Below are 24,690 nucleotides of genomic sequence, written 5' to 3' on the forward strand. Positions count from 1 at the left end.
TTTACACAGCTTCCAACAAGCCTTGTAAAACTATGTGGCTTTTAAAAACATGGGTACGCATGACAGGTAAAAATCTAAAGTGAAAAATAAATAGAATGGCCTGCATAAAAATATGTGATGAGCACTTCCCTGGTGGCGCAGTGGTTGAGTCCGCCTGCCGATGCAGGGGACATGGGTTCGTGCCCCGGTCCTGGAAGATCCCACACACACGTGTAGGGAAGAGGGAGAGGGGAGAGAGACTGATTTAAAAATACATCAAAATATATTCTATGTGATGGAATTGTTAGTGATATTAAATTTCTATACATTTGTGGGTGTCCTTCAATTTTCTACAATAAACGTGTGATATTTATGTTGAGAAAACTGTGTTTCAAACTAAACAATGAACAAAACTATGAAACAAGATGAAAACACATGAACATTCTCTTGGGGCCCTGGCAAGTTTCAAATCTACTAAATTCCAAGGTGAGGAGTAAAACTTGAGACAAATTAACGATTATCCAGTGACCTGGTGCAAGTAACACTTGAATCAATTAATGGCCTGAATATAAAGGTCAGCCATCCAATTAAAAGATACAATTTCGTGAGCAAGCCTGTTGAATATGCATTTCTGAGAAAGAAGCTAAGAAAAGAAATCATGGGTTCTAGGGTTAGTAAAGAGCCCGGTATGGTTCGGGTAAGTTCAGTATCATCTCAAGGCCCGTGCAAATATCACGTTTCCTACTAAGCCTCTCATTTCTTCCTACAGGAGGTTTTTTGGGGACCACACAAAACTTAGTAAATACTTATTGACTAAGACCTTATATGAAAGAGCCAGGACCCTCCCACCTCATTCATCCTTTACAGAATCATTCTCCAATACCAGTCTGATGTTTACTCTGCTTTTTAAAAAGTCTGTTTCACTAATCTGAACACTTCATACCTGCTCTGAGAACATATAGTTTTCGGGTCTGTTTACCAATAAGCTGAAAATATAGACCTTTCATACTTTCTGTCCCTTAATTTTGTGCTGCTGGCCTTCGTGCGTGGTGTTTATCTCCAGTGCCTTATGATGTCAGCACCTCTCTTTTTCTTTCTTTAGTCTAGAATATTCTATTACAGTTTTCATGTTCCACACTGTAATATTTAGGTATGTACACAAGGGAAACCACATAAGGTTTACTATGTTTTTACATTCGATCTAGGGATGCAGTTTGCAACTTTCTTAGGTTTGCTTCTCCATGTTTGAACGACTAGCTTCCCCTGTAATTAGTACAGTGCCCCCAACGCCGTAGGGAAGCTCTCAAGGCATTTTTCCCCTTGACTTTCACGACAGTGCAAGCTTCTGGTTTGCCTTCTAAATCTGGCTTCCCTTTCTCAGTCTTCTTTGCAGCCTCCTGTTTCTCTCGGAATCTTTTAATTAGCTTTCTTTGGACCCTTTTTCAAATGTTCTTTTTTTCGGACTTCACATTTTCATGGGTTGATCTGATTTACTCAAGGGCTTCTGTTACCCTGTGCATGCAGATCAGACTTTTCTCTCTCTCCTGAGTTCCAGAACCAACTGCCTCCTAGATTCCTCCAGGTGGATGCTTTCCGTGGGTCCTGAGCTTCATATATTCAAAAAGGCATGCATGGTCCCTATGTAGAAAGATTTTTCCGCTGGTGTTTGCTTTCTTTGTAATTGCACCCTCCCTCCCAATTTCCCCAAATCAGAAAGCTTGGGTTCATTCTAAAATTCCCTCCCCTTCTTTAATGCCTACCTTTGAAAAATCAACATTACTATTGATTTCAATTCAAAATATATCATCACTATTTCCTTCGTCCTCATGGCTCCCACCCTCAACCTGCAATCCCTGACCTGGGATTTATGAAATGTTCTCCCAAAGGCAGTGCCTCCAATTAGATGCCCCTTCTGTCTACCCCACTGCCGCCCAGGACTTAGACCAGATCAGACGCTCCATACTTGAGTTTCCAGAGTGCCCTTTACTGGCTCCTCACAGGACTCACTGAAAGCTAAGATTTGATGCATGACATGCATAAAAATATTTATGTAAACATATTAATAATTATACACTAAGTAATGAATTCGTGTTTAATCTCATTTTGTACTTTCCCTACTATTCTCAGGAGCAAGCCCAGCACCTGGCACATAGCAGACCCTCAAATAAAGAATATGTTAAAGGAAGGAAGGAAGGAAGGAATTGATTCTCATAGTAAGTTAACCAGAGATCATTTGAAAACAGTGTTTCCATTATTACCCTGAGTTTGAGAGGAAAATGTGTGGCTTACAACTTATTGAGGACCGATCTCTTTTTCTAAAGTAGTCATTGGAATTTATATTAATTCAGAGAATAGGATCTATGAAAAGCAGGTAAATTTGACCGTCATGGGAAAACATTAAATCCCTCAGGATTCAAAGACCACTGCAGAGCAGATCTAACGATGGTGTTCTGCCAGGTGAAGAGATGGGTTCCTCTCCAAACCCGGCCCCTGACCACTGCCATACCAGGGACGGTTCAAGTAGCTCTTTATATGAGATCATGGGACAAGAGCCCTGCCAAACTCTAAAAGCCCATAATTCTACATTTTTGAGGTCTCCTTTTGCATTTTAGTGTCTGCAGTTCTCAGATGAGGATGTAGAAGTGAGATAAAAAGTATAAGGCAAAGAAGCTAACTTCAAGGTGTTTACAGGTGACTTGAAGAGTAAATATTCACAATATAATCCCCATCAGCACCAACCAGCACAAAGAAGACGGTAGATCCAGAGAGACGGCAGAGACAAGGACAGACACGGAAACAGACAAACCCCAGGTGAACCCCAGCCCTGAAACTTTACTGGCTCTGTAAACTCAAGGAATAACATCATTATGATCAGGTGTCATCCTCACTTTGGGATGAGACGGAAGTGGATGCCTCTTAAAATGTTTTGTTGAGATTTTCTCATTATTGGTGACTCTCCAATTAATTATCCCTAACCTCAGATTGAAACTCTCAAACATTCTATCCTTATATATTCTCACTACATGTTCATCTCTGGTAACAGAGAAGGTGACATTGGATTGTGGTAGAGTTGACTCCCCACAAAGCAGGGGCTCTTTCGCCTGTCCCCAGCTTCACTGATAAGTTTCATCAGCTTTTATCTGCACTACACTGGTAAGAATGTTTTTCTGGGGTTTCCGCAGCCAAATGTATCTGGGGAGCCTTGCATACTCTACTTGGAACTTCAAAATCCATCACAGCACTGGGAAGCCTCTGTATGTTGGGAAGGGTCCTGCTGAGATGGGGACTAACCTGTCCTAATATTTTGGGCACCGCTGAGCCAGACAATGAAGTACCAGGCACAATCCGGAAAGATCTCATTGGGATGCACCTGGACTGAAGATGCATGAAGCCCTTTTCTATGATACCCCCTTTCATCTACTGTTTTACGTATTTAAGAATGGGAGCAGGAGATGACTGTGTCGCCATTGAATGGGGGCAGCAGGACAGGTGAGCATCAGAATTAAGGAACCAATCCTAGAACTGATAGTTGCTGATTCTGAAAAGCAGCTGTAGGGAGGGAAAAGAGCACGTTAGGCTGGACGTACTTCTAGCAGCCCCACAACAGGAGAGCTATATGTTGGACGATCTCACAGCTGTTACAGCCGTTTTGTCTTGTGTTTCCCTGCAAAGTCATCTGATTGCTGCTACCGACCTTATAGTCATATAGATACGACTATCAATGTCTCTCTTGCTTCTGTTATATTTAGAAATTTAACTTACAGATTTATTCCACTTCCACTTCTCCTTGGCTGACAGAAAATCCCTAATGGTAACTGGGTTTTCTACAGCACCATCTTGCCTTGGCTTTTTTTAAAATTTACTTTCTCAGGCCAAAAAGAACCATGATCTTACCTTTTACTAGATATATTGTTTATTCATGTACACATTTCCACCTGACTTACAGTCTTTAAAGTTTTAACCCAAAGTGTTTACTAAAAGTCTTCTATTATTACTGAAAGGGGAATAAGCACTTTTGTCTATCAATTTGTTCCCAAACTAAGTTTCCTTGTGTATTCTAATTCCTAAGGCAGTCAAACTGAATTAAATTCAAATACATTTCTTATTCTTATGACACTTTTCCACATCATTTCTTTCATATGACCTTCTTCATTTTCTCAGTTTCCAGGTAATACATATATAGATTGCTGCATTTCTCCTGGGTCTTAACTTGCCAGTGATTTGACAAAGAGTACATAGCAACATGTGCCTACCAAACAAATACCAAAAGTACAGAATAGTAATAAAAACAAGGGCATAATGTGTGCATTTTATGAAACAGTAATTCCTGCTTCATCTACATAAATGCAATTAACTATTCACACTTTAACATAGAATTCTGAAACTCCGTTAAAATGTCTGCAAGTTATACAGTTCTCAAAGTAAAAATCTTCAGAAGGCTTAGATGTTACTATTTTTTTCCCCACAGACTATAATCATTAAGAGTGTATAGCCTACAAAATCTGTCAAAGAGTGATCTTCATTTGGCAAGTCCTGGCTGGAGATTTCTAAATTAACTTATTTTAAAAATATGGATCTCATAATATCTTCATTGAAAATGATAAAATATCTAAAGTATAAATGACCTAACATCCTATTTCTATTAATATTAAAATACCCAAATCTTGCTGTGGTAATAGATAGACTATTGAAAAAGAAATAAGGGTGTCAAGAATCACAAATGGAGACAAAGATATTACACTAAAGCATCACTCAGTAATATATAGTGTTCTTGGTCTGATATTTCCGAGTTGCCCCCAAAGAAGTGAGCAGTTTACACTACAGTGACATAATAAAGTACTTTCCAAATGTGGTTTAAAGATTCAGTGTTTCTTTAAATTTAAATGTGAACAAGTTTCTGATTTTGTGCAGCTTTATCTAGTAACAGAGATCACACTCGGCTCCCTGGGACAAGTTCTGAACTGAATAAAGAAGAGCAGTCGCCCACGTCTGACAGCGAGTGAGATGGCGGGGACCTGCTCCCCTAATGGAATCTCAGGATGAAGGAGTGAGCTCTGATGATGGATATGCAAAGACCGCTATTTCTGCATTTGCTCGCGCACAGGGCAATGAGTTGATCCCCTCCTCTTCTCCTTAGCGGAATGGACTGTAGGAAAACCAAACAGCCTCAGAGCTAAGCGGTCCTGATAACAGGGATCTCCCACAGAAGTGGTTCACTACAAGTCATCGGTGGGAAAATATAAACTTACAAACAAGCTCTACCTGGAGGACACACAGCTAGGACAAATGTGCATGGGACACCGGTCGGCAACCTCCAGGGAATGAAAATTGAGAAAAATACAATTTGAATGCGAGGTCCAGGCATCAAAGCATGGCTGTATTAGCAGGACTCAGGGAAGTGGCATTTCCCTTGTATCAAATATCTGTGTGTGTTCTGAGGGTGCAGTGCCTATGAAAGTAGCGCTAAGTTGAATACTGAAATAATCACACTTTAATTTTATCGTGAAATCAACCCCAAGTGTGACGTTACCATCTTAGATGACAGATATGTCTGACCTATTTACACCTTCCAGCCATCAGTAATGTGTTGGAGACTCCTAGTATAAATTATTTTCCTGCATTAGGAATGGGATATTCTGTAAACAAAGATTGACATGTCAAAGCACTGCTCTCATGCTGAATGTATCACAGATAAAATGCGGTTGGAAGTGAGTAGGCACTTAATTGATATTGGTTTAATGTTACACATTTCTCTCAGAATTGTCTTGGCACTAATCACATTAAAGTCCTTTTATTTAATGGGCCACGTTAAAATACACAATTTTTTCCCAATAGGTAGAACTCACTTTTTAAATTACAAGTTTCTAGGAACCTTTGAAGTTAATATTAGAAGCTAATTTTTTTCTTATATGTATAGTAATCACTGTTTCAGAAATTTCCAAGAATCTCTAAGGCACCTGTTAGGGTATCCTATTTTAATATTCTCCTTGTAAGTTAAAGCATAAATAAGCAAAGGGCTATATAAATTTTAGTATACCCTTGCAAGTTGCCATATTACACCATCACATATATTTATTGGGTTGCAAAATAATACAAATATGATGATACTGGTTTTATAAAAATACCTACAGTTTATCTATACACAGTTGTAAGTACAAATACCCATATATATATAAGTGATCATATGAATATATTATTTTCTGTAAAACAGGATCATATTATCTGTCTGTTTCATGACCATCTGCCAGACGTGTTCCATTGCTCACGGCCATCATCACTCCAGCTGAAACTTCCACCTCCCCTGACCTAAGCTACAACAATAACCTCACATCGCTAACAGGATCCACTAGGGCCCTCCAATTCTTTCTCTCCTGCCCATAAAGGGAGATCATTTCCACATGACAATCTGGCCACGTGCCACAGATTCGCACTTAAAACTCATCAACACATACACACCTAGGACATCATCAAAATGTTACCACCGATTTTTCTCTGACCAGTGGGCTAATGAGTGACTTCTTTTTTTCCTGTATTTTCCAATGCTTGTAAAACAAACATGAATTATTTATGTAATCAGAAAAAGAAAACACCTTACTAAAAAGACATTCAGAAGTCAAATTAAATGCTTTATAATATTAACGTAAATTATTAGATTTTTCAAGTTATCTTAATTAAAATATAGGTTAAAAATATTATTTATCATGAAAAACACGTGAAAAGAGGGAGTACAATTTACCAAAAAATGGGAGCATAAATAATGAAACAGGGTAAACCTACGAAAGTTTTCCTTAGACCTTGAGCACAGATGGTGGTCTGTACTTCCCAAACTTAATAAACCCATGTTGCTATTAGATGTACAAAATGTATGTATTTTTCTGTTCTTCAAAGAATTTTATGTAAAATTATAGAAATGCCATGAAGCACACATTTTTCAGTTTATGCTTTTGTATTTAAAGAGTAAGTATTTCTTCTATCGGACATTAGTCAGAAAAGAAAAATCTTAATCATCAACAGTGGAAGTTTCTGAAAAGGCTGACAAGTGACAACAGTACGTTACAAAAAGTCAAGTTAACATGTATGATATGTGCAAATGCAGGTCTTTCATATTCTTGTAGAAACAATTCCTATTGTGTAAAAGATGCAATCAGAGAACCCTGGGAGCAGCAAAAATCATGCTCGAAACCAGACAAACTTCATTTTCAGGGACTGTTAATCTAGTGTTAAGTTTTGTGCCATAATCACAGCCATGGTTGATTAAATTCCTGCACGTTTAATCTATCTTAACAGAACAGACCATTTTAAATTTTTATCCAGTATTGATACTGAACACCCTGATGTGTCATTAAGCATGGGCTACTTCATTCAGTAACTTAAGGAAATACATGTTGACAATCATGATAAAAGTGGCAAAAATAAAAGAGAGAATTGAGCAATACTGAACTGAAAAATCCAGGCGTTCTTCAAAAATAACTTGTAAGTAATTTACGTGACAGTCCACTGCCACTGCAGGAGGAACTGTGGTCAGAACCATGAAAAAAGTTCCCACTTTTTTGAAGTTTATTTGCAATGAAGGACTTACCGAAGTCACATAACTAGTGAGAGACCTAGTCAGGGCTTATACTTGAGGTCCTGACGCTCAAATCGTTGCCATGATGCTTTACGCCTACGTTAAGACCAAGGAACCATTCCTTCTAATTCTTTCTTCCACTTTAAGCCTTTAAAATTCTTGGTATATTTATACCTACGTTTGTGACCACCATGGTCAAAGCCTTTACTAGCAGTTTTGTCCACACTCAAAAAGAGTGTTCAGTGTGTCAGTGCCGCTTTCCATCAGACATAAAAACTTTTTTACATAAAAAGTTGAGTGATGCCCAGAGCTGTTTACATCAATAACCTATCAGGAATTTATTCTTTCTGATTGACTAGGTCCAGCTTGTAAATACTCATTTCCTTCCCTAAGAAAGTTCTTAGATGTTTTCTTTACTTCTTCTTTATGCTACACCAGGGAAGGATGTGACAGCACAGTTCTAACAGGACACGTTGACTTTCACAAGAAATCCTTGTTGATATTTTCACTTAAGATTATTTATAATATAAATACAATTACTGTCCAAGAAGATGACGTGATGCCTGTAACACCAATACACAGACTTCATCAACTACATAAGCTCTGCAGCTCTCAAAATACAGCTTCTCTTTTTTGAATATATTTTGTAGCAACCACTCAGGTGGCTAAATTTAAAAGGAGGTGACTCTTATTACCCTTGTGCAAGTTGATGGAGATCCTGATTCTTTCCCAGTGAATTATCACTTTATAGGTTTGTTCTGATGGCCCAAAAAGGACTCATTTTCAGAAATGTAATTTTAGAGTGTAGGCAGGCTACAGTAGCAGACTGATAAGTTTCTATACTGTCTTAGAATTTAAGAAGCTAATGAATTTCCAGGATCCTGCTTTTTACTGAGATCTACTTCAAAATCCATTTTGCTTCCTTGACTATATATATGAGTTAAAGATATTACAAAGAGTAGATCTCTTGTAGAAGCCTCCTAATAGTTTTGGTTAAGGGATGATTCAATAAAGACATTCTGGAAAAGAAATAACTCCAAAGAGAAAGACTATTTAACTAATACAAAACATATAACCTTCCAAAAAAGCAGGATTATGTATCATTGTTGCTAAGCCCCTTTTATTGTTTATTTGTTTTATTTGACAGTATTGGTGTACTGTCCCATTTCTTACACCCCTTATATCAACCTTTTCGAAGTATTTCACTGTTTGATGTAATTTAGTGTTTTAATGAATTTAATGACTGATGTATTTATTTTAGAACCCAAAATTGAACACTGCTTTACAAAATTATTTTCCTCTACAAATTCAATTTTTTTTTCAAATAAAATGGAAATCTCAACCTCAGATCAAGCTTTAGCAGCATACGCTCTCTTAAATGTCACTGAGCAGTGGGCTAATGAAATCTCTTTTACAGTTTCTGCTGGTTCAGAATGGCTATAACATTTGCACTTATAAAGTTCCCACAGGAATTTTAATATTCCTGTCTTTATCGCTACTTCATGAAATTAAGTCTACCCTTTGTAAGAGTTTGTCCACCCTACTAACAAACAGATATCATCCTATGTGATAAATAGTGTTGTGGGGACCTTTTATAGGAAAACTTGGTGTGGAATTTTTTTCAGGAAAAGAAAAAACACTATGCCTCCTGCGACTTCTGATCCAGCACCAAATCTTAGCTCTGACTGGCTGGATTCACCTGTCTCCCGGGTTTTGAGGTTGACAGGATTTTCCCTGAAACTTCAGCTCTCTGATGGGTCCAAGAAAAGTTACTGATTTTCAATTGGTTCAACTTTTTTCTTATTGCAAGGACAGCAGCCTGAGCATGTCTGAGCTGAAACCAGAAATCCTCCACATGCATTTTTCGAATGACACTTTATTGCTTGTTTTCTGAAATCTACTATTATGGTGTTAATCACTGTGAATAAGGAGGAAGCATTTTCACCATAGATAGGATGAATTTTTACCGTCGATTTTAGTGATGGGAAAGTTTAGGTAGCAATAGGTTTAAAAAAACACGACTTAAGAACAACAACAACAAAAGAAGGTGGACTGATAGAAACAGAAGGTAGAATGGTGGCTACCAGGGGCTGGAGGGCGGGGAAGATGGGAGATGCTGCTGAAAGGGTACCAACTTTGACTTATAAGATGGGTAAGTTCCAGGGATCTATTGTACAGCATGGTGACTACAGTTCATAATATTGTATTATACACCTGAATTTTGCTAAGAGAGTAGATCTTAAGCATTCTCACTACAAAAAAAATTAATATTAACTCTGTGAGGTGATGGAGGTGTTAATTTACCTGATTGTTGTAATCATTTAACAAAATATACCAAATCATCACGTTGTAAAATATATACAGTTTTATTTATCAATTACACCTCAATAAAGCTGAAAAAAAGAAAAAAAAACCCTCTTAATGTTCAATGGTCACTAACAGGGTTTAGGAGCCAGAGTAGCTTCCTTCAAATTCTTACTCCGATTAGCCCCAAAAATATAACCTTGGGTAAAAAATTGGACGTTTGCCCCATTTCCTTTCTTGACAAACTTGGCTTTAGACCTAGTGAGATACATTAAGTAGGATAAACCATGAAATGTGTCCACTGACCTCATCACAAAAATGTCAAAGTATTCTCGGCAAAGGGCCATTTTGAGGGGTCTGAGTGAAGAGAGACCAGACTGTCTGGATGGGGCGACAGGGGCCATAAATTGGGGTCAGAAAAAGCATATTGTCCTTCAGAGAAGTTTGGCTACGAACATGAGAGGACAACAGGGTGACAATCCGAGGACAGAAGTTTGATCAGGCTTTTTTCTTCTCATTTTTTAACTAATGGAAATCACTAGAACATAACCATGAATTAATTTAAAGGAAAAGGATACAGGAGTGACTACGAAAATGAAAACTCAATAAATGATGAAGGAGAAATCTTTGGAGAACGGGCAAGTAGCAGAATCTAAAGAGGATGTAGAAGGAGTTAGCTTAAAAAGGAGAACAAACACCTCTTTAAGGACGGAAGAAAGCCAGTGAATATATATAGGGAAAAAATCAATAGTTTTTAGTAGGAAGTTGAAGGCATTCAAGCCCGAAGACCTCAATTTTCTCAGAGAGGTTGAAGGCAAGATCAACATCTGAAAATAAGATTAAATACAGTGTGCACGTCATCATTTACATAAAAAGTTGAGTGATGCCCAGGTGTTCTGCCACAGTTCCTACTGGAAAATCAGACTTACCATAAGCTATTCAGTTTTAGCTTATTTTCTGGGGAGGAGTATAACGTTCTGAAACAGCAGGGTACCCTGTGTTCTAATATTTAACAAATCAAAGTGATGGAAAGGGTAATTTAGAACTAAACAATATAAAAAATTTTATACTAGGATTTAACCCGGAAACAGTCTAAGCAATGAATGAGTGAAGTTTTGGAACAATTTAATTTTGATCTATCAACTTGGCCACCTGACACAACGTGAGCAATATGTGTTTTTGAAACATCATCTGCTATTTCATTTAGGGTGGAATTGCTAGGTTCCAGCAGTCAGTCACCTGCAGCACCCATTATAATGATCTAGTCCCACTCTGCCCATTAAACACAGAGCATGACACACTCCAGCCAACAGGCAGAGAAATTACTAACATCAGATGTTCAAACACAAAAGGCCAAGGATGAAGAAAACATTCACTGCAATTTCAAGTAATCATTCCATTGTTACTGAAGTGAAACGATGATAGTATTAATATTACTGAGCCTCACTTAGTAAATGACTATTGATTTGCTAATATCTCCTCCTACATGTTCTGATTTCAGGGAGTGAAAATATCTTAAAAGATCTCCTGGTAATATGTAATACTAATAATTCAGCAATTCACCATTCCCTGTCACCCCTTAAGAAAAATAAAACAATTAAATAACATTTTGTCCTTCAGTTATTTATTAGTCATTTTTTGACATTATGTATAATAGATACCCTTTATAGTAAGGTTTATTAAATGGTTCTAAGACATGTGAAGTATCAAAGCATTTCCTCCCAAAATTTTCAATAAAAAAGAGAAAAACCTGAGATGATTAGTCAGGAACATAGGTAATCATTTTACCCCAAAAGAAGCGTCATTCAGTATTTTAGTCAAATAAATTATTTTCCTTCTAAAATAATTAACACCAATATAAAAATTAATTTGTTTCTTATGGTCCAAAATGCAATGGGCTGTTAAAGCAGGCAGATTTGTCACAGCTTTAGAACTGCTAACAGGACAGAGAAGCTTAGCAACTGTGGCCACAACGGAAAATTAAATGTGAAAATTCAGATCTAGCATGCCGCGGATAAATGTAACCCTGTAATCCAAAGTCATATGAGTAAATAAGTGAAAATTGAGCAATGCTATTAAGAAACGATTCTCTGTGAAATCACATGGTACAAAATAGCAAAGAAAAGTCTATTGTTCCTCTCTCCACAGGCAAGTGATTGAGCAGATTTTGATATTTACAAGTATTGATTCAAGGCATAGATGCACTGATACAACATGCCAGAAATATATATGTATATATACACACACACATATGTATATATTTCATATATTACGACCATGTTGAAATACATAGGAAGTCAAAATTTTAAAAAGACTGGTTTGAGTTAACCACTTTTCAGCCTTTGTGATTTCCTCTTGGATAACAGAAAAGTTTCTTAAAGTCTGAAAAATAGCAAATTACTATAGAATTATTAAAAAAATACTCTAACAAATTTTGAGTTATAGAGCATTGGTGTTCAAATATGGCACTGGTTAGAAAATATTTTAAAAACTGGATAATGTAGAATGAAAATTTTAAAAACTTACATATGTGAGATACTCAAATATTCAATAAAATAAGGTAAGTGAAAATTCTGTGGTCAAATTTTGTTTAATAGAATGTATATTATATAGAATTATATGAATATGTAATTCTACATTAAATATAAAAATAATAATGCAGTAAAATATTTTTCTGGGAATGAAAACATTTAGATTTGAGATTTTATTCTACTACATAACCTCTCTGATATTAGATTTCTTTATGTAAAAATAGGGATAATATATTAAGTGCATTGCTTTTGTCATAGATGTGCTCCACATACTCAGTGAGCTATCTATGAAACTTCTAGGAAACTGCAAAACCCTGTTCAACTATGTGATGGAAATTGTGAAAATAATAATGGTACTAAAAAGTCTAAATTTTGAAAATATACTGTAGAAATCCATCATTTTTTGAGCCACCCCAATTCCTAAAATACACTGGGTTTAGATGGTTTCTATTTCACAATTAAAATCCTAAAATCGGTCAATTGTTTTACTTAGTAATAAATTCAGTCAATCCTCATTGCTCATGGATTTTATATTTGTGAACTTGCCTACTTGCTAGAATTAATTTGTAATCCCAAATCAACACTGATGGTGCTTTGCTGGTCATCCGTGCATATGCACAGAGTGGCGGAAAATTCTAGCCACCCAAGGTGCACATTCAAAGCTCAGGTCCCATGAGGCCTTGCTCTGCCTTCTTGTTTCAGCTCTCATAGTGTAAAAAACTGGTCTTACTGCAGTCTACTCAGTGCCATTTTTCGTGTGTTTGAGTTTTTTCTTGGTGATTTCACTGTTTCAAGTGGCCCCCAACCGTAGTGCAGAAGTGCTGTCTAGTGTTTCCATGGGCAAGGAGGCTGTGATGAGCCTTAATAGAAAATATGTGCGTTGCATAAGCTTTTTTCAGGCCCGAGTTATAGTGTTACTGCCGTGAGTTCAAGGTTTACGAGTCGACAACATATTTTAAATTAGGTGTCTTTAAACAGAAACACACAAAAAATAAAGTTTGTGCTAAAAACACAGTTGTAAAAAAAATAAAGCTGTACAGATCTGTTGATGAGCATGTTGTGAGCAGAGGCACGCAGGAACCTAACACTGTAAGTCCCCTAGGAGCCTGGTCTTGTATTCACTAAGTCAGTGTCTGTGACGATTTTATAGAACAGAACCACCACGAATAATGTATTACAATGTATCATAATACTTCTTAACTTTCCTCCCATAGTCTAAGTACTCAAGTCAGAAAACTGTGTTTTAATGGGAAATGTATAATATTGCAATACAAATAGTGATCTTATTTGTCCACTTTGGGGACTGTAGCTCCATATGAATTCTATCATAAGCAATACGGCAGCACATCAGAGTGGTCAGGGTTCAGGTTCTGAAACTGGCTTTCATGGGATCAAATTTTGCCTCTACCACTACCAACTGGCTTTCAGCATGTAGATTAGCCTCACTAAGTTGCCTCACCTATAAAAAGTAAACGTGGAAAAAGCTAGCACATACATACAGGATTCTGTGAGGACTCAGTGAATTAATAATTATAAAGCACATAGAAAAACACTCATCATATAGGGAGGGCTGTATAAAAGTTAATTATTAGTATCTGCTAGAGTTTTGTAGATCTGGCAAAAGTACTGACAACATTCACAGTAGCTATGTCTACTCCAAAACATGAAACCATTTGTGATTCAATTAAAATAGCAACGATCTAATGCCGTTTAGTATATGATGGTGACGCACACATACATCTCCACTTAACAAAAACTCACAATAAACAATTACCTTGCAAATCAATGAACATTTCTACAGATAATGCTTTCCTGAAGAACTTGAAAAAAATGTGATTCAAATACATTTTTCATTCCTTTTTAAACATAACCCCATACCCCTCACGCTATTCTAAACACCTTCTCCATTTCAGCAAACACAGATTCCAACCCTGCAGTTCTCAGGCCAACAAAGTGGAAGCTCTCCCTGACTCCTGCTCTTTCTCTCAAGCCCCAAATCCAATCCCACACCAAATACTGACAACTCGACCTTCCAGATACTCCCACATGTCGGCCACTTCTCACCACCTGCACCATGTCTGGCCCAGACAGTGGGACAGCGTCCCCGAAGAGTTCCCCCCACCCCTTTGTGTATTTTCAACAGAGCAGCCAGAGTGGATCTTTTTAAATGGATGTCATATCACGTCACCTTTCCACTCAAAACCCTCCACAGGCCCCCTCATCACCTGGGGTAAAAGTGAATTCTAACGTCCAAGCAAGGGGCTTGATGAGCTCCTGTCGCCTCTCTGACTTCTCGTTCTGCCCTGCCCGCGTCCACTCCACGAGAGAACTGCCTGGTCTCCTTTGCTCTTCTTCTAACACGAGCCACTGCCCCACAGCTTGCCCTCACCCGTTGCCTCTGCCCAGCCCACGATGCACCCACAGTCCACGAGGCTCACAGCTCAAATGTCACCGCTCCATCAGGACATCCATTAAGACTCTCTACCCCTCTCTCCTTGCCCCTCCAACATCTCGCTTTAGTTGACACGTTGTACACTTCGTCCACTTAGGTGTTTTTTCCTGTTTCTCCCCAGTAGAATGTAAGCTCCAAAGAGGCAGGGATTTGTGCTTATTTTATTCACTGCTGACCCCCTCAGTGCAGAACAGAAGGCACTCAGATACGTAAGTGCACGGTGTCCCTTACTCATCGGTTTGGAAAATGGAAAGAAGACTGGACACGCAGCGCTAAACAACGTACGATGGCCTTTAGTTCTGGAAGGAAAATAAATCTTTCTTTTGAGGTTGTTAGCAGGAACATATTTCTATAGTAATTACGATTTTTATGATGATGTATTTCACCCACATTTACTTGAAAGCAAATTATTTCTGTGGAGGGATGGTGGGCTAGTTATGACATGGTGGTAATGAGGCTACTCGGATTTGCTGAATCCGTTAGTCAAGTTACTCAGTGGTTACACGTACATTACTTGCTTTGGTTTCTTTTTGTCATTGTTCTATAATGTAAAATAATGTAAAATGTCTTATTATTCACTGTGTAGCATAGTAGTCACTCAATAAATATTTGCTGAATGAATGAATGAATGAACAAACAATAACTTCCTTGACGGCAGGAATTATGTTAAAGATAGTTGGTGATCAATAAATAGTAGTTGATGATTAAAGACAGTCATCAGTAAATGAATAACAGCAACGGGCAGATACATAACTTTGCATATGAGGTTGGGTTACTCCATGGTGTGAGAAATAGGGCATTGCAGACCATGAAAATGTTAATAACCTGACAATTATAGATTTAATTCTATGTTTACACATGAAGTAAATCCAGTTTCTAGCTCTCAATTCCGCCTGGTAAAGAAAAGCAGTATCATCTGGCATTGAGACCATGTGTGCTGAAGCAATAAGCACTTCGAAATACACGTGTAGGATGAAGAATTCTAGAATACGTAGGAAGATGAATGTGGCTATAAGACAGGTTTTTTTCAGATATAACACGAGTTAATAATGTCAATATTAAATTCAGGCTGACTTCCAAAAATTGGCCTGCCATTCTTTCAGCCATTTGTGTATGTATTCAGCAAGTATTGATATATATACATTGAGTCTCTATAAAGTGCTGGCACTGTTTTAACAAATAGCCATGTATGCACCAGCTAGTTGCTTCTGTGACTTGCTGGAAGCTAGTAATTTAGGTAATGCCTAACTTAGAGCTCCCTAGTGAACACCACTGATATAAGCTCGATAAATAAGTAATGAATATAAATCAAATTGTTCTAGGCAGAAGAGATATTTATTATAAAGGCAACTGGCCATTAATAAAATTGAGTTCATTGCCAGGGGAACAAGTAGGAGTTACAGAAACTGTGTCACACGAGAACAAAGGGAAAAGTAAATTGTATTTAAACAAGCACAACATACACGATAATGTGAAAGAAAAAGGAGCTCAGGCCACATGCTGACGATCCTAGCAGCAACTGGGGGGAAATGCCAAAGAATAGGGGAATACAATAAAAGTACAAAAAAAGGAATGCAGAGAACTCACCTCATCAAAATGGAGCTATCACTGAGTCTGACAATGACATGAGGGTGTCCCCATTCAGGACAATGATTTAGTACTTCTTCAAACTGTTGTTATTTTTCTATCTGTTTTGGGAAATGGGACTGGTGCCAGTGCTTATTGATTTTCCTTGGAAGACACTGTTTAACCTCAACGGGAGCAAGGCACATGTGTATTTCCTCAGTTATGCAAAGAGTCACAAGGAAGACCTAAGTAATTTGCCACTATATGTCTAACTTATTTCTATAATTATAGTGTAATTGACACCCCAGGTACCAGCCCTCACGGGCTGCCCTAATCCCAGCTCTGGTTATAAACATGCTTCATTCCTGCCAATGGGTGGTCCAAGTAATTTGCTACTTCTAGTCTATCGTGGTATTTCTGATACCCACGCTACTCCCGGCAACAGTCCCTATATGCTGAAGGGGAGTCATCTGCAAGTAGTTATAGCTTCTGCACCTTGAAATCACAACCCTGCCACGTACCGAGCCCTTCTCTTGGCTGTCCCTGTGACATTAAATTGTAAGAATCCTATGAGATGCCTAGACCAGGACTCAGCGCAGACTCCACAAAGAAGGTAGATCCTCTTACTCTGTTCCATCAGAAATAAGAAACAGATATTCTATAATGAAGGAAGGCAATCTTGGCTGGCAGTGAAATTAAGGGCTGACAAACTCTCAGAACTCAAGAAGGGGAAGTCTTCATCCAGCAGTGTACATTGAGGAAATGGAAGAAGGATTTTAAGAATTCAAGCTCAGTCGCATGAATATTGGTTCCTGAGAATTGCATGAATGAAATGAAAATAGAAAGCCTAATTTGGCAAATTTGGTGTAACTAATCATAATTACTGAGAGAAAATAAATGGAGACGGGCCTTGAAAAAGTGACTCTCAACTAATATTCTCAATCTCTTGACTAATATTCAGAAAAAAAAAATAAAAACATAGGAAAACCACAAAAGCTATAACTCTTCTATCTCATTCTCATATAATTATAGCCCAGCTTCGCCCAAGTCATCCAGTGGTTGAACTACCCAAAAAAAAAGTTTCAAACAACTACTATAGACCAAGCCATTTCTTTAAAAATCTAGCCTGGTGTCCTATGAGCTCTGAGAATTCCAAAGAGTTCACAGTTGATGATTTCACAGTATCACTCAAAAGACCACAGAGTTCCCTTCTGAGATGTGTTTTAAATTTTCCTTTAATACTAAGTAGATCTCACTGCCTTTGTGCTGACTTGTTAGTTTAATTCCTCTTAGGCTCAGGTTCTATAAAGTGAAGATTTGTTCTTATAAATGAGTTAAGTACTTTTTCATGTGTTTTCCTGTAGAGTACTAGCTCCCCAAATGATTCTATTTCAAGCTAAATTGTCTTTATTTCCTTTACCTTTCCTTATTTATTTATTATAGCTGCCATCTTCCAGGATTTGAAAGGAACACATTTCCAGTGATATACACTTCTACTATAAAAACAAAAGAAGTTTACAAATTCTTGAGGGACAAATTAGACTAAACTAGACCAAATTAAACGTCTTACAAGATTAAGGAAATCTCCATTCATAGTCTTCATCCTAAACGACTTCTGCTTAGGATTTTAAAAAGGGGGAAGAAAGCAGTGTAGTGGGATTGTGTTTTTTAAAAAAAGATATGTTCAAGTCCTAAGGCTACTATCTGTGAGTGATCTTCTATGGAAATAAGGTCTTTGCAGATCAAGGTAAGAAAAGGTGGTATTGAGTTAAGGTGGACCCTAAACCCTACGACTGGTGCATTTATAAAGAAAAGAGAGGGGTATTTGGACACAGAGACACAAGGAAGAGGGTCACGTGATGATGGAGGCAAAGACTGGAGTGATGCATCTGTAACCAAGGACCACCAAGGACTGCAAGAGATCCATAGGAGCTAGAAAGAAACAAGGAAGAATTCTTCCCTAGAGCTGACATAGGGCATACAGCTTTGCCAACACCTTGATTTCAGATTCCTGGCCTCCAAAATGTAAGAGAATAAAGTTCTCTTGTATTTAGCTATCAAGTAGGTGGTAATTTGTTAAGACAGGCAGCATGACCCTGGGGAGAAAGGACAGACTTTGGACAATGACCTTAAGTTCAGGGATATAGTTTGTTTTTTGACCTATGGCAAGTTGCTTAATATCTTTGAGCACCAATTTGCTTGTATGTGAAATTTTGAGGGCTCATGTGAAAAGCCAGGCACATAATAGAAAATCATTAAGGAATTATGCAATTTTTATTAATAAAGGGAAAAAAAGCAAATCATTCATTCTTACTCTTATATTCTAGTATGCTTTCTAAAATATCCTGCATAATTTCTTAAAATCTTTGTTAGAGATAAACTAATCAGAAAGAATCCCAATTCTAAAATAATTATAGTACGTGCGAGGACCCACGTCAGGGTCTAAGCTGTAACTCAAGACAATGACAACAAATAACTCCAGTGATTTTTATACTTAGAGTTTTCACTTTCATGTAAACAAAAGTTGTAGACACTTCTTTGCTAGATTTAAACAAGAGAAGAAGATTCAATATGAGCCACATAGCCTTACTAGCATATACCTAGTCTGGCTAAAAATTAGGAGAATGAATTGAAAGACAAAACAACAATTATCAAACCATTTTAGTTAGCACTGACTTGCGAGGTATCAAGGCATATAATTTCCAAGAAAAAGGCAAGAGGAATAGAGCTTGGTGTGACATCTACACAATTTGTTTTATGAACTATGTGGTGACCCACAACCTTAGTCTCTAATTATCTTGTAATTCCAGGCAAATAAGTGATGACATATACACACATTTTTTTTCTCACCTGAAGTATTATATATTGTGAAGTATTATTGGTTAAATATGCAGACTTTTATATGCCATCAAATCTTCAAATGGTAATAAACTGAATTGCTTTACTTACTAATACAAGCAGTAGGACAACGTCAGGGTTATCACATGCACAGGCAATGTGCATTGGTGTCCAAAAATCTTCGTCCTGGTGGTTGACATTGGCCCCTCTGTCAATCAGGATCTCTGCAATGAAGACATTATCATACCGGGCACACTGAAAAAAGAAAAAAAGAAATAAAAGGAAGTATACTATGATAACAAACTATGATAGGTTTATTTGGAATAAACCTAATCCAAATTTCCTTTCCATAAGTAGACACTTCAATGCCAATTTTTGAACTTGGGAGGTGGAGCTAAACTGGGGAAGAATGTATTCATGTTCCCTAACTAACCTACAAGGAAAGAAGCATATGTAAGACTGAAAGGAAAATTGAATCCATGGACAGTGGAAAGAAAAATAGACTAGATATTATAGAAGACAAGATTAGTCATTTGAAGGCAGTAATATAAATTATACAAAATGACACACAGAGAGAAAAATGATGAAATAAATGAACAGAGCCTCAGTGAGTTGTGGGAAAACTTCAAACTGATTGATAACCCCCGAGACTGACAGCACAGGAAATGGGTACTACAGAGATATATGTATGTTTTTGTTATTAATTACCTTTATAATTAGTCATTAGAAAACAGCCCAATTTTACAAAGTAGGCAGAAGATTTGAACTTTGTCAATATTTTATAATAACTATAAAGGGCGTATAAACTTTAAAAGCTATGAATCACTATACTGCACACCTATAACTTATATAATATTGTACATCAACTATACTTCAACTTAAAAAAAGATACATGAATTGTGGTTCACAATTATAACACAGTTATTGAAGAATCTCCATATCTTTCTTCATTCGCTGGTACTCTCAAGAATGTACAAAAAGGACAATGCAAAATCACGGTGCACATTCCATATGGAAGGAGATTTGAGGGGTGCCACTTTGGGGACACATGGAAGCACGTGGAGCAATGGCAAACACATGAACCTTGAAGGATTAGTTTCAGTTTTGAACTAAGATATCTGTGTATCTGATGTTCCATGTCATGTGTAGCAATAACAAATGGTCCCTACCATCAGGGCCTGATGATGTGAACCACGACCCCATCCACACTCACTGCAGGTTTGGGTACAAAGACTGATAAGGTGAGGACCAGAGAATAAAAGCTAATACATCCATTTTAGAATTTGGGGCCTGGACCCAATTTCTTTTAGGAAATTCATATGCAAGTAATTCCTATTCTTCTCTCTTTTTCGTTTTGAAAGTTCCCTGCATAATCAAACCAGATGTGACATCATCCTTCTGTGCCTGTCAAGATGTCCTCAACCTGCACGTCAGAAATCCACAGTGATGATTCAAAGATACCTAAGGTTTAGCTTTCAGTCTTTTACCAAAACATAGTTAATTAGATACCGTGTTTAAAGTGATACCCGCCCTCTCAAGTGACGTAAGTTTTAGATCCACATTTCAGAGGATCGTGAATAATAATTTGACAGCAATAAGTACCTTCTAATCACACTTGTCTGCAAAGATGATGATGGCTGAATATTCCTGGTACAATGTTCTTACAGTATTATTGCTATATAGTAAACTTCATTCTCCCTAGAAAGAATTTTCATCAAGCTAGAAAATCTCCCTCCCAATTCAGGCAGTTTTCCACCGTGTTTAGCAATTTCTGGGGACACTTTATGGAACCATAAGAATGGCTGAGGCCCCGCTCTGTCACCCTCAACAGAACTCGGACAACATCAGTTATTTCCACCTGGAGACAAGTCCCCAGCTCCTCCTGTCACTGTCATCTCCTTCTTGAAGTGCCAAGCAGGACCAGCTACATAATTTATGCAAAATGAAAACAGAGGGCCCTTTATTCAAATATTCCTAAGAATTTAAAGATGGCGACAGCAGAGCATGAAAGCAAGCTTGGGCCCTTCTAAGTACAAGGCACACGCCATGAAGCCTGTCCTGAATTTTGAAGCCCCTTGACCAGCCTGCCTCCCAGGCGCCTCATGTCCACACACTCTTCCTTCTACTGGACCTCTGGAACAGTCCATTTCAAGCAAACGTTCCTCATCTGGAAATGTCCAGAGAACCTAAGTGGAAATCTATCTCTCTGGAAACACCATCTCTCCTGGAGCCTTCCCCTGTGCAGGTAAAGTTATTCCTTCCTAGGACCCTGAAGAAGCTGGATTATTTTCTCAGCTTATCATTGATTCTTCTAGATCACTGCATGTTCACCTTCACGTGCTTCTTTCTAAGATTCACTCTGTCCTTACATACAATGCTCTTCCCCCAACCTGGTCCAAGCCTTCATCAAAGGTTTAGGAACCATGACCACGGTCTTTGCTCCACTTTTGAGCACCACCAAACAATGAGGCATCAAGTACATTGGGTCACCCACCCTATACGAGAGTTTAAAAATGTCTTCCTTCCAGTACTCAGGAATCTTCACCTACATTGTACTTTAGTTGCCCATTCCTCATGACCAAGATTAGCTCCACGCTGAAATATTAAATTCTGCAGTCCCAATCCGTGACCAGAATATTCCATTCTGCCTCTTAGGGTACACTTAGAAAACAACATGGCCGATAGCTCCTTCCTCTGAGACGTTCATGGAATTGACCACAGTTAGAAAGTGACCACTTGCACTTTCAACACCAACTCAGTAGTTCACAATTTCTCTGGCAATGCATCCTTTCACTCATTTTTAAGTTTGTGAACAACGGTGGTATTTCTCAACGTATAAAAACCCACTACAATGTGAATTATTGATTCAGCCCCAAAGACTCTGAGAACTATAGAAACCAAATCACAAATAAAGACAATTTTAAACTTCAAATGTGTTGTCTTTTCCCTCCACATTATCATAAGGGGTATTTTATATGTTTTAGTTCTGGTTGGCTCAGGAGCAGCATGTCCTGAACGACCCTGAAATCTACCCTCAGAAAATCAAAAATTCGATATACACTGTGTTCGCACACTAAATCCTATGGTTCACAAATGTAAGTTATCTGTTGCCAGTTTTTTTTTTCTTAAACTGGAGTCAGATCTACTGTAACGTAAGCTTTCTCGATGATTATCTATTTTCAGTATCTATTTTCCCTCCTCTGTGTTGATTACAAAGCCGCTGGGACAGAGAAGACCAGCAAAGAGGTACTAGGACAACAACCAATTTGATACAGATTCATTTACTGAGTGGATACCATGTGCCAGGCGTTGTTCTAATATTAAAAACTATATATTTCTGCACCACCTGGCAGCTCTGGGGGGAGGAGAAGCAACAGGATTTACACAGTCAATTTGGATTAGCCAAGTTCCATTTTCTTGTCCTGTGTTTATGGGTTTTTAGTGGTTCAAAAACATTTCTACAATCAGAGACAGGCAGAGACAGAGAGAAAGAGACAGAGACAGAGAGAGGGGAGAGAGAGAGATACAGAGAGGCAGAGAGGTAGAGATTTATATCAGTAGCAAAACGAATTCAAATCTGTTGCAATTTCCAAAATTTTTGACATCACTCTGGAACTTCCATATGGTCCTGTGCATTCAGTGTCGATCCCATGGGCCGTCCTTTTCAGCCAGTGCTTGGATCTCTGCCAAGTCACTTCCATTTCTTTGCCACTATATCACATTGAAGGATCATATTCATTACAGTGTCATCTTGAATATACTTCTTATCATTTTTGCTTTGCATGTATCTTCTCTCTGGTAAGTATTTATACTCCAGATGACCTTGCCATAGATAAACTATCCAGAAAACTCTGCGATGAAGTACAGTTATTATTTCTACCGGCATTCCAAACAGCACAGCTTCCGGCCAATGGAACCAGACTCTAATTATGGAACAGGTCGTTGCTAAAGAGGTTCAGATGTACCCCTGATGCACATCCTGAAATTTTAAACTCCTAATAACACTGTTATCCTTTTCCGTGAACGTAAACTCTGCTCCTTCAGCTGCAACACTGGTTTGCTTTGCTGTGAATCGCCAAGATTTTATTAGGCAATGCTGTATTCCAGGCACTGTGCTTGGCAATGTATCCGTAAAGGACCATGACATGGTAATCACCCTTGAGAAATAGACAGTACAGTTCAATGAGATTGAGGGTGTACAGAGCATTCTACAGAGTCACAGCAGAGGGTCCCCAGCTGCCTGGTAAGAACTGGACAATTAAGTATGGGAACACGAGGATTAAGGGGCAGGGGTTGAGACATTCATAACCCACTGATTAAATACGTATCCACTGAGGACCTGCCACATCCCCACCATACGCCAAGCCAGAGGGTTGGTATTATGAACTAGATGTCCTCCCTAATCAACAGCTCACATTCAAGGGGGCAGTCAAAAGAGGCAGCCAAAAAAGAGATAAGATGCGCAAGTCCAGTCAGCCATGGAGCCGCCTCAGAGGAGAGCCCAGAGTAGGAAACAGTCTGAAAAACACTGAGGAGGGATGAAAATAGGCATTCGTGGGATTTCATGAAACCTGGCATGTCTAGAGAGTCAATTAAATGATTGGAACTGTTTGCTTAAGGAAGGCCTCTCTGAGTGGGGGAGTTTCATACTTCCCTAAGGGAGAACCTTTCAGGATGCGACACTCCAATTCTCCTAGGAAGATCCACACCAGGGGTTTCAATGCTGGTTGATTGAAAATTTTGTTGGAGGGGAGCACAGTCCCAGGAGGTCTGTGTCTAACTGCCTTCACCCTGTAAGAAAGGGTTCTGATTCTTTACAAATAGAATTCCATTGTTGCACAGATAAAACAAAATAGAACAAAACAAAAATCTCACCAGTAACTTCACTTGGGAATTTTTCTTTTTTATAATTGATGTTGAATGAACCAGTTCTGTGTGATCTATTTACTCAAAATGGAAAAGTCACTCCCTTCAGTTTCTGACGGCCTTCCAAGGATCTCCACAACTTGCTCTTCCATTGCTTTTTCACCCCTTAGGTCATGCACGTGGGCCATCACAACAAAAATGCACCCACAGTTTGCAGAACAAAGGTATGATTTTCATTCAGGATCCAGCTGGATACTGATCTATATCCTGGACTCAGACTTTCCAGTTATGATGCCATGATTCTCATGGGCCAAAGAGATGTGGGATTTTTTTTTTTTTTTTTTTTCGGTACGCGGGCCTCTCACTGTTGTGGCCTCTCCCGTTGCGGAGCACAGGCTCCGGACGCGCAGGCTCAGCGGCCATGGCTCACGGGCCCAGCCGCTCCGTGGCATGTGGGATTTTAAAAAGCAAAGCATAGGGCTTCCCTGGTGGTGCAGTGGTTGAGAGTCCGCCTGCCGATGCAGGGGACACGGGTTCGTGCCCCGGTCCGGGAGGATCCCACATGCCGCGGAGCGGCTGGGCCCGTG

The 24,690-nt window shown here is 38.5% G+C and overlaps 1 protein-coding gene across 1 annotated transcript in view; it reads right to left on the reverse strand.

Annotated features, from left to right (window-relative positions):
- MYO16 (myosin XVI) overlaps positions 1–24,690 on the reverse strand; it is a 401,807-nt gene that overhangs the window by 331,878 nt on the left and 45,239 nt on the right. The window contains exon 3 of the mRNA XM_022576783.3: positions 19,349–19,492. Within this exon, the coding sequence (XP_022432491.1) occupies positions 19,349–19,492 (144 nt within the window). The remainder of the gene's footprint in view (positions 1–19,348; positions 19,493–24,690) is intronic.

This window comes from Delphinapterus leucas, chromosome 18 (assembly GCF_059928025.1).
Source record: "Delphinapterus leucas isolate spDelLeu-1000000601 "Yukka" chromosome 18, BTC_Dleu_Yukka2, whole genome shotgun sequence".
NCBI classification, from domain to species: domain Eukaryota; kingdom Metazoa; phylum Chordata; class Mammalia; order Artiodactyla; family Monodontidae; genus Delphinapterus; species Delphinapterus leucas.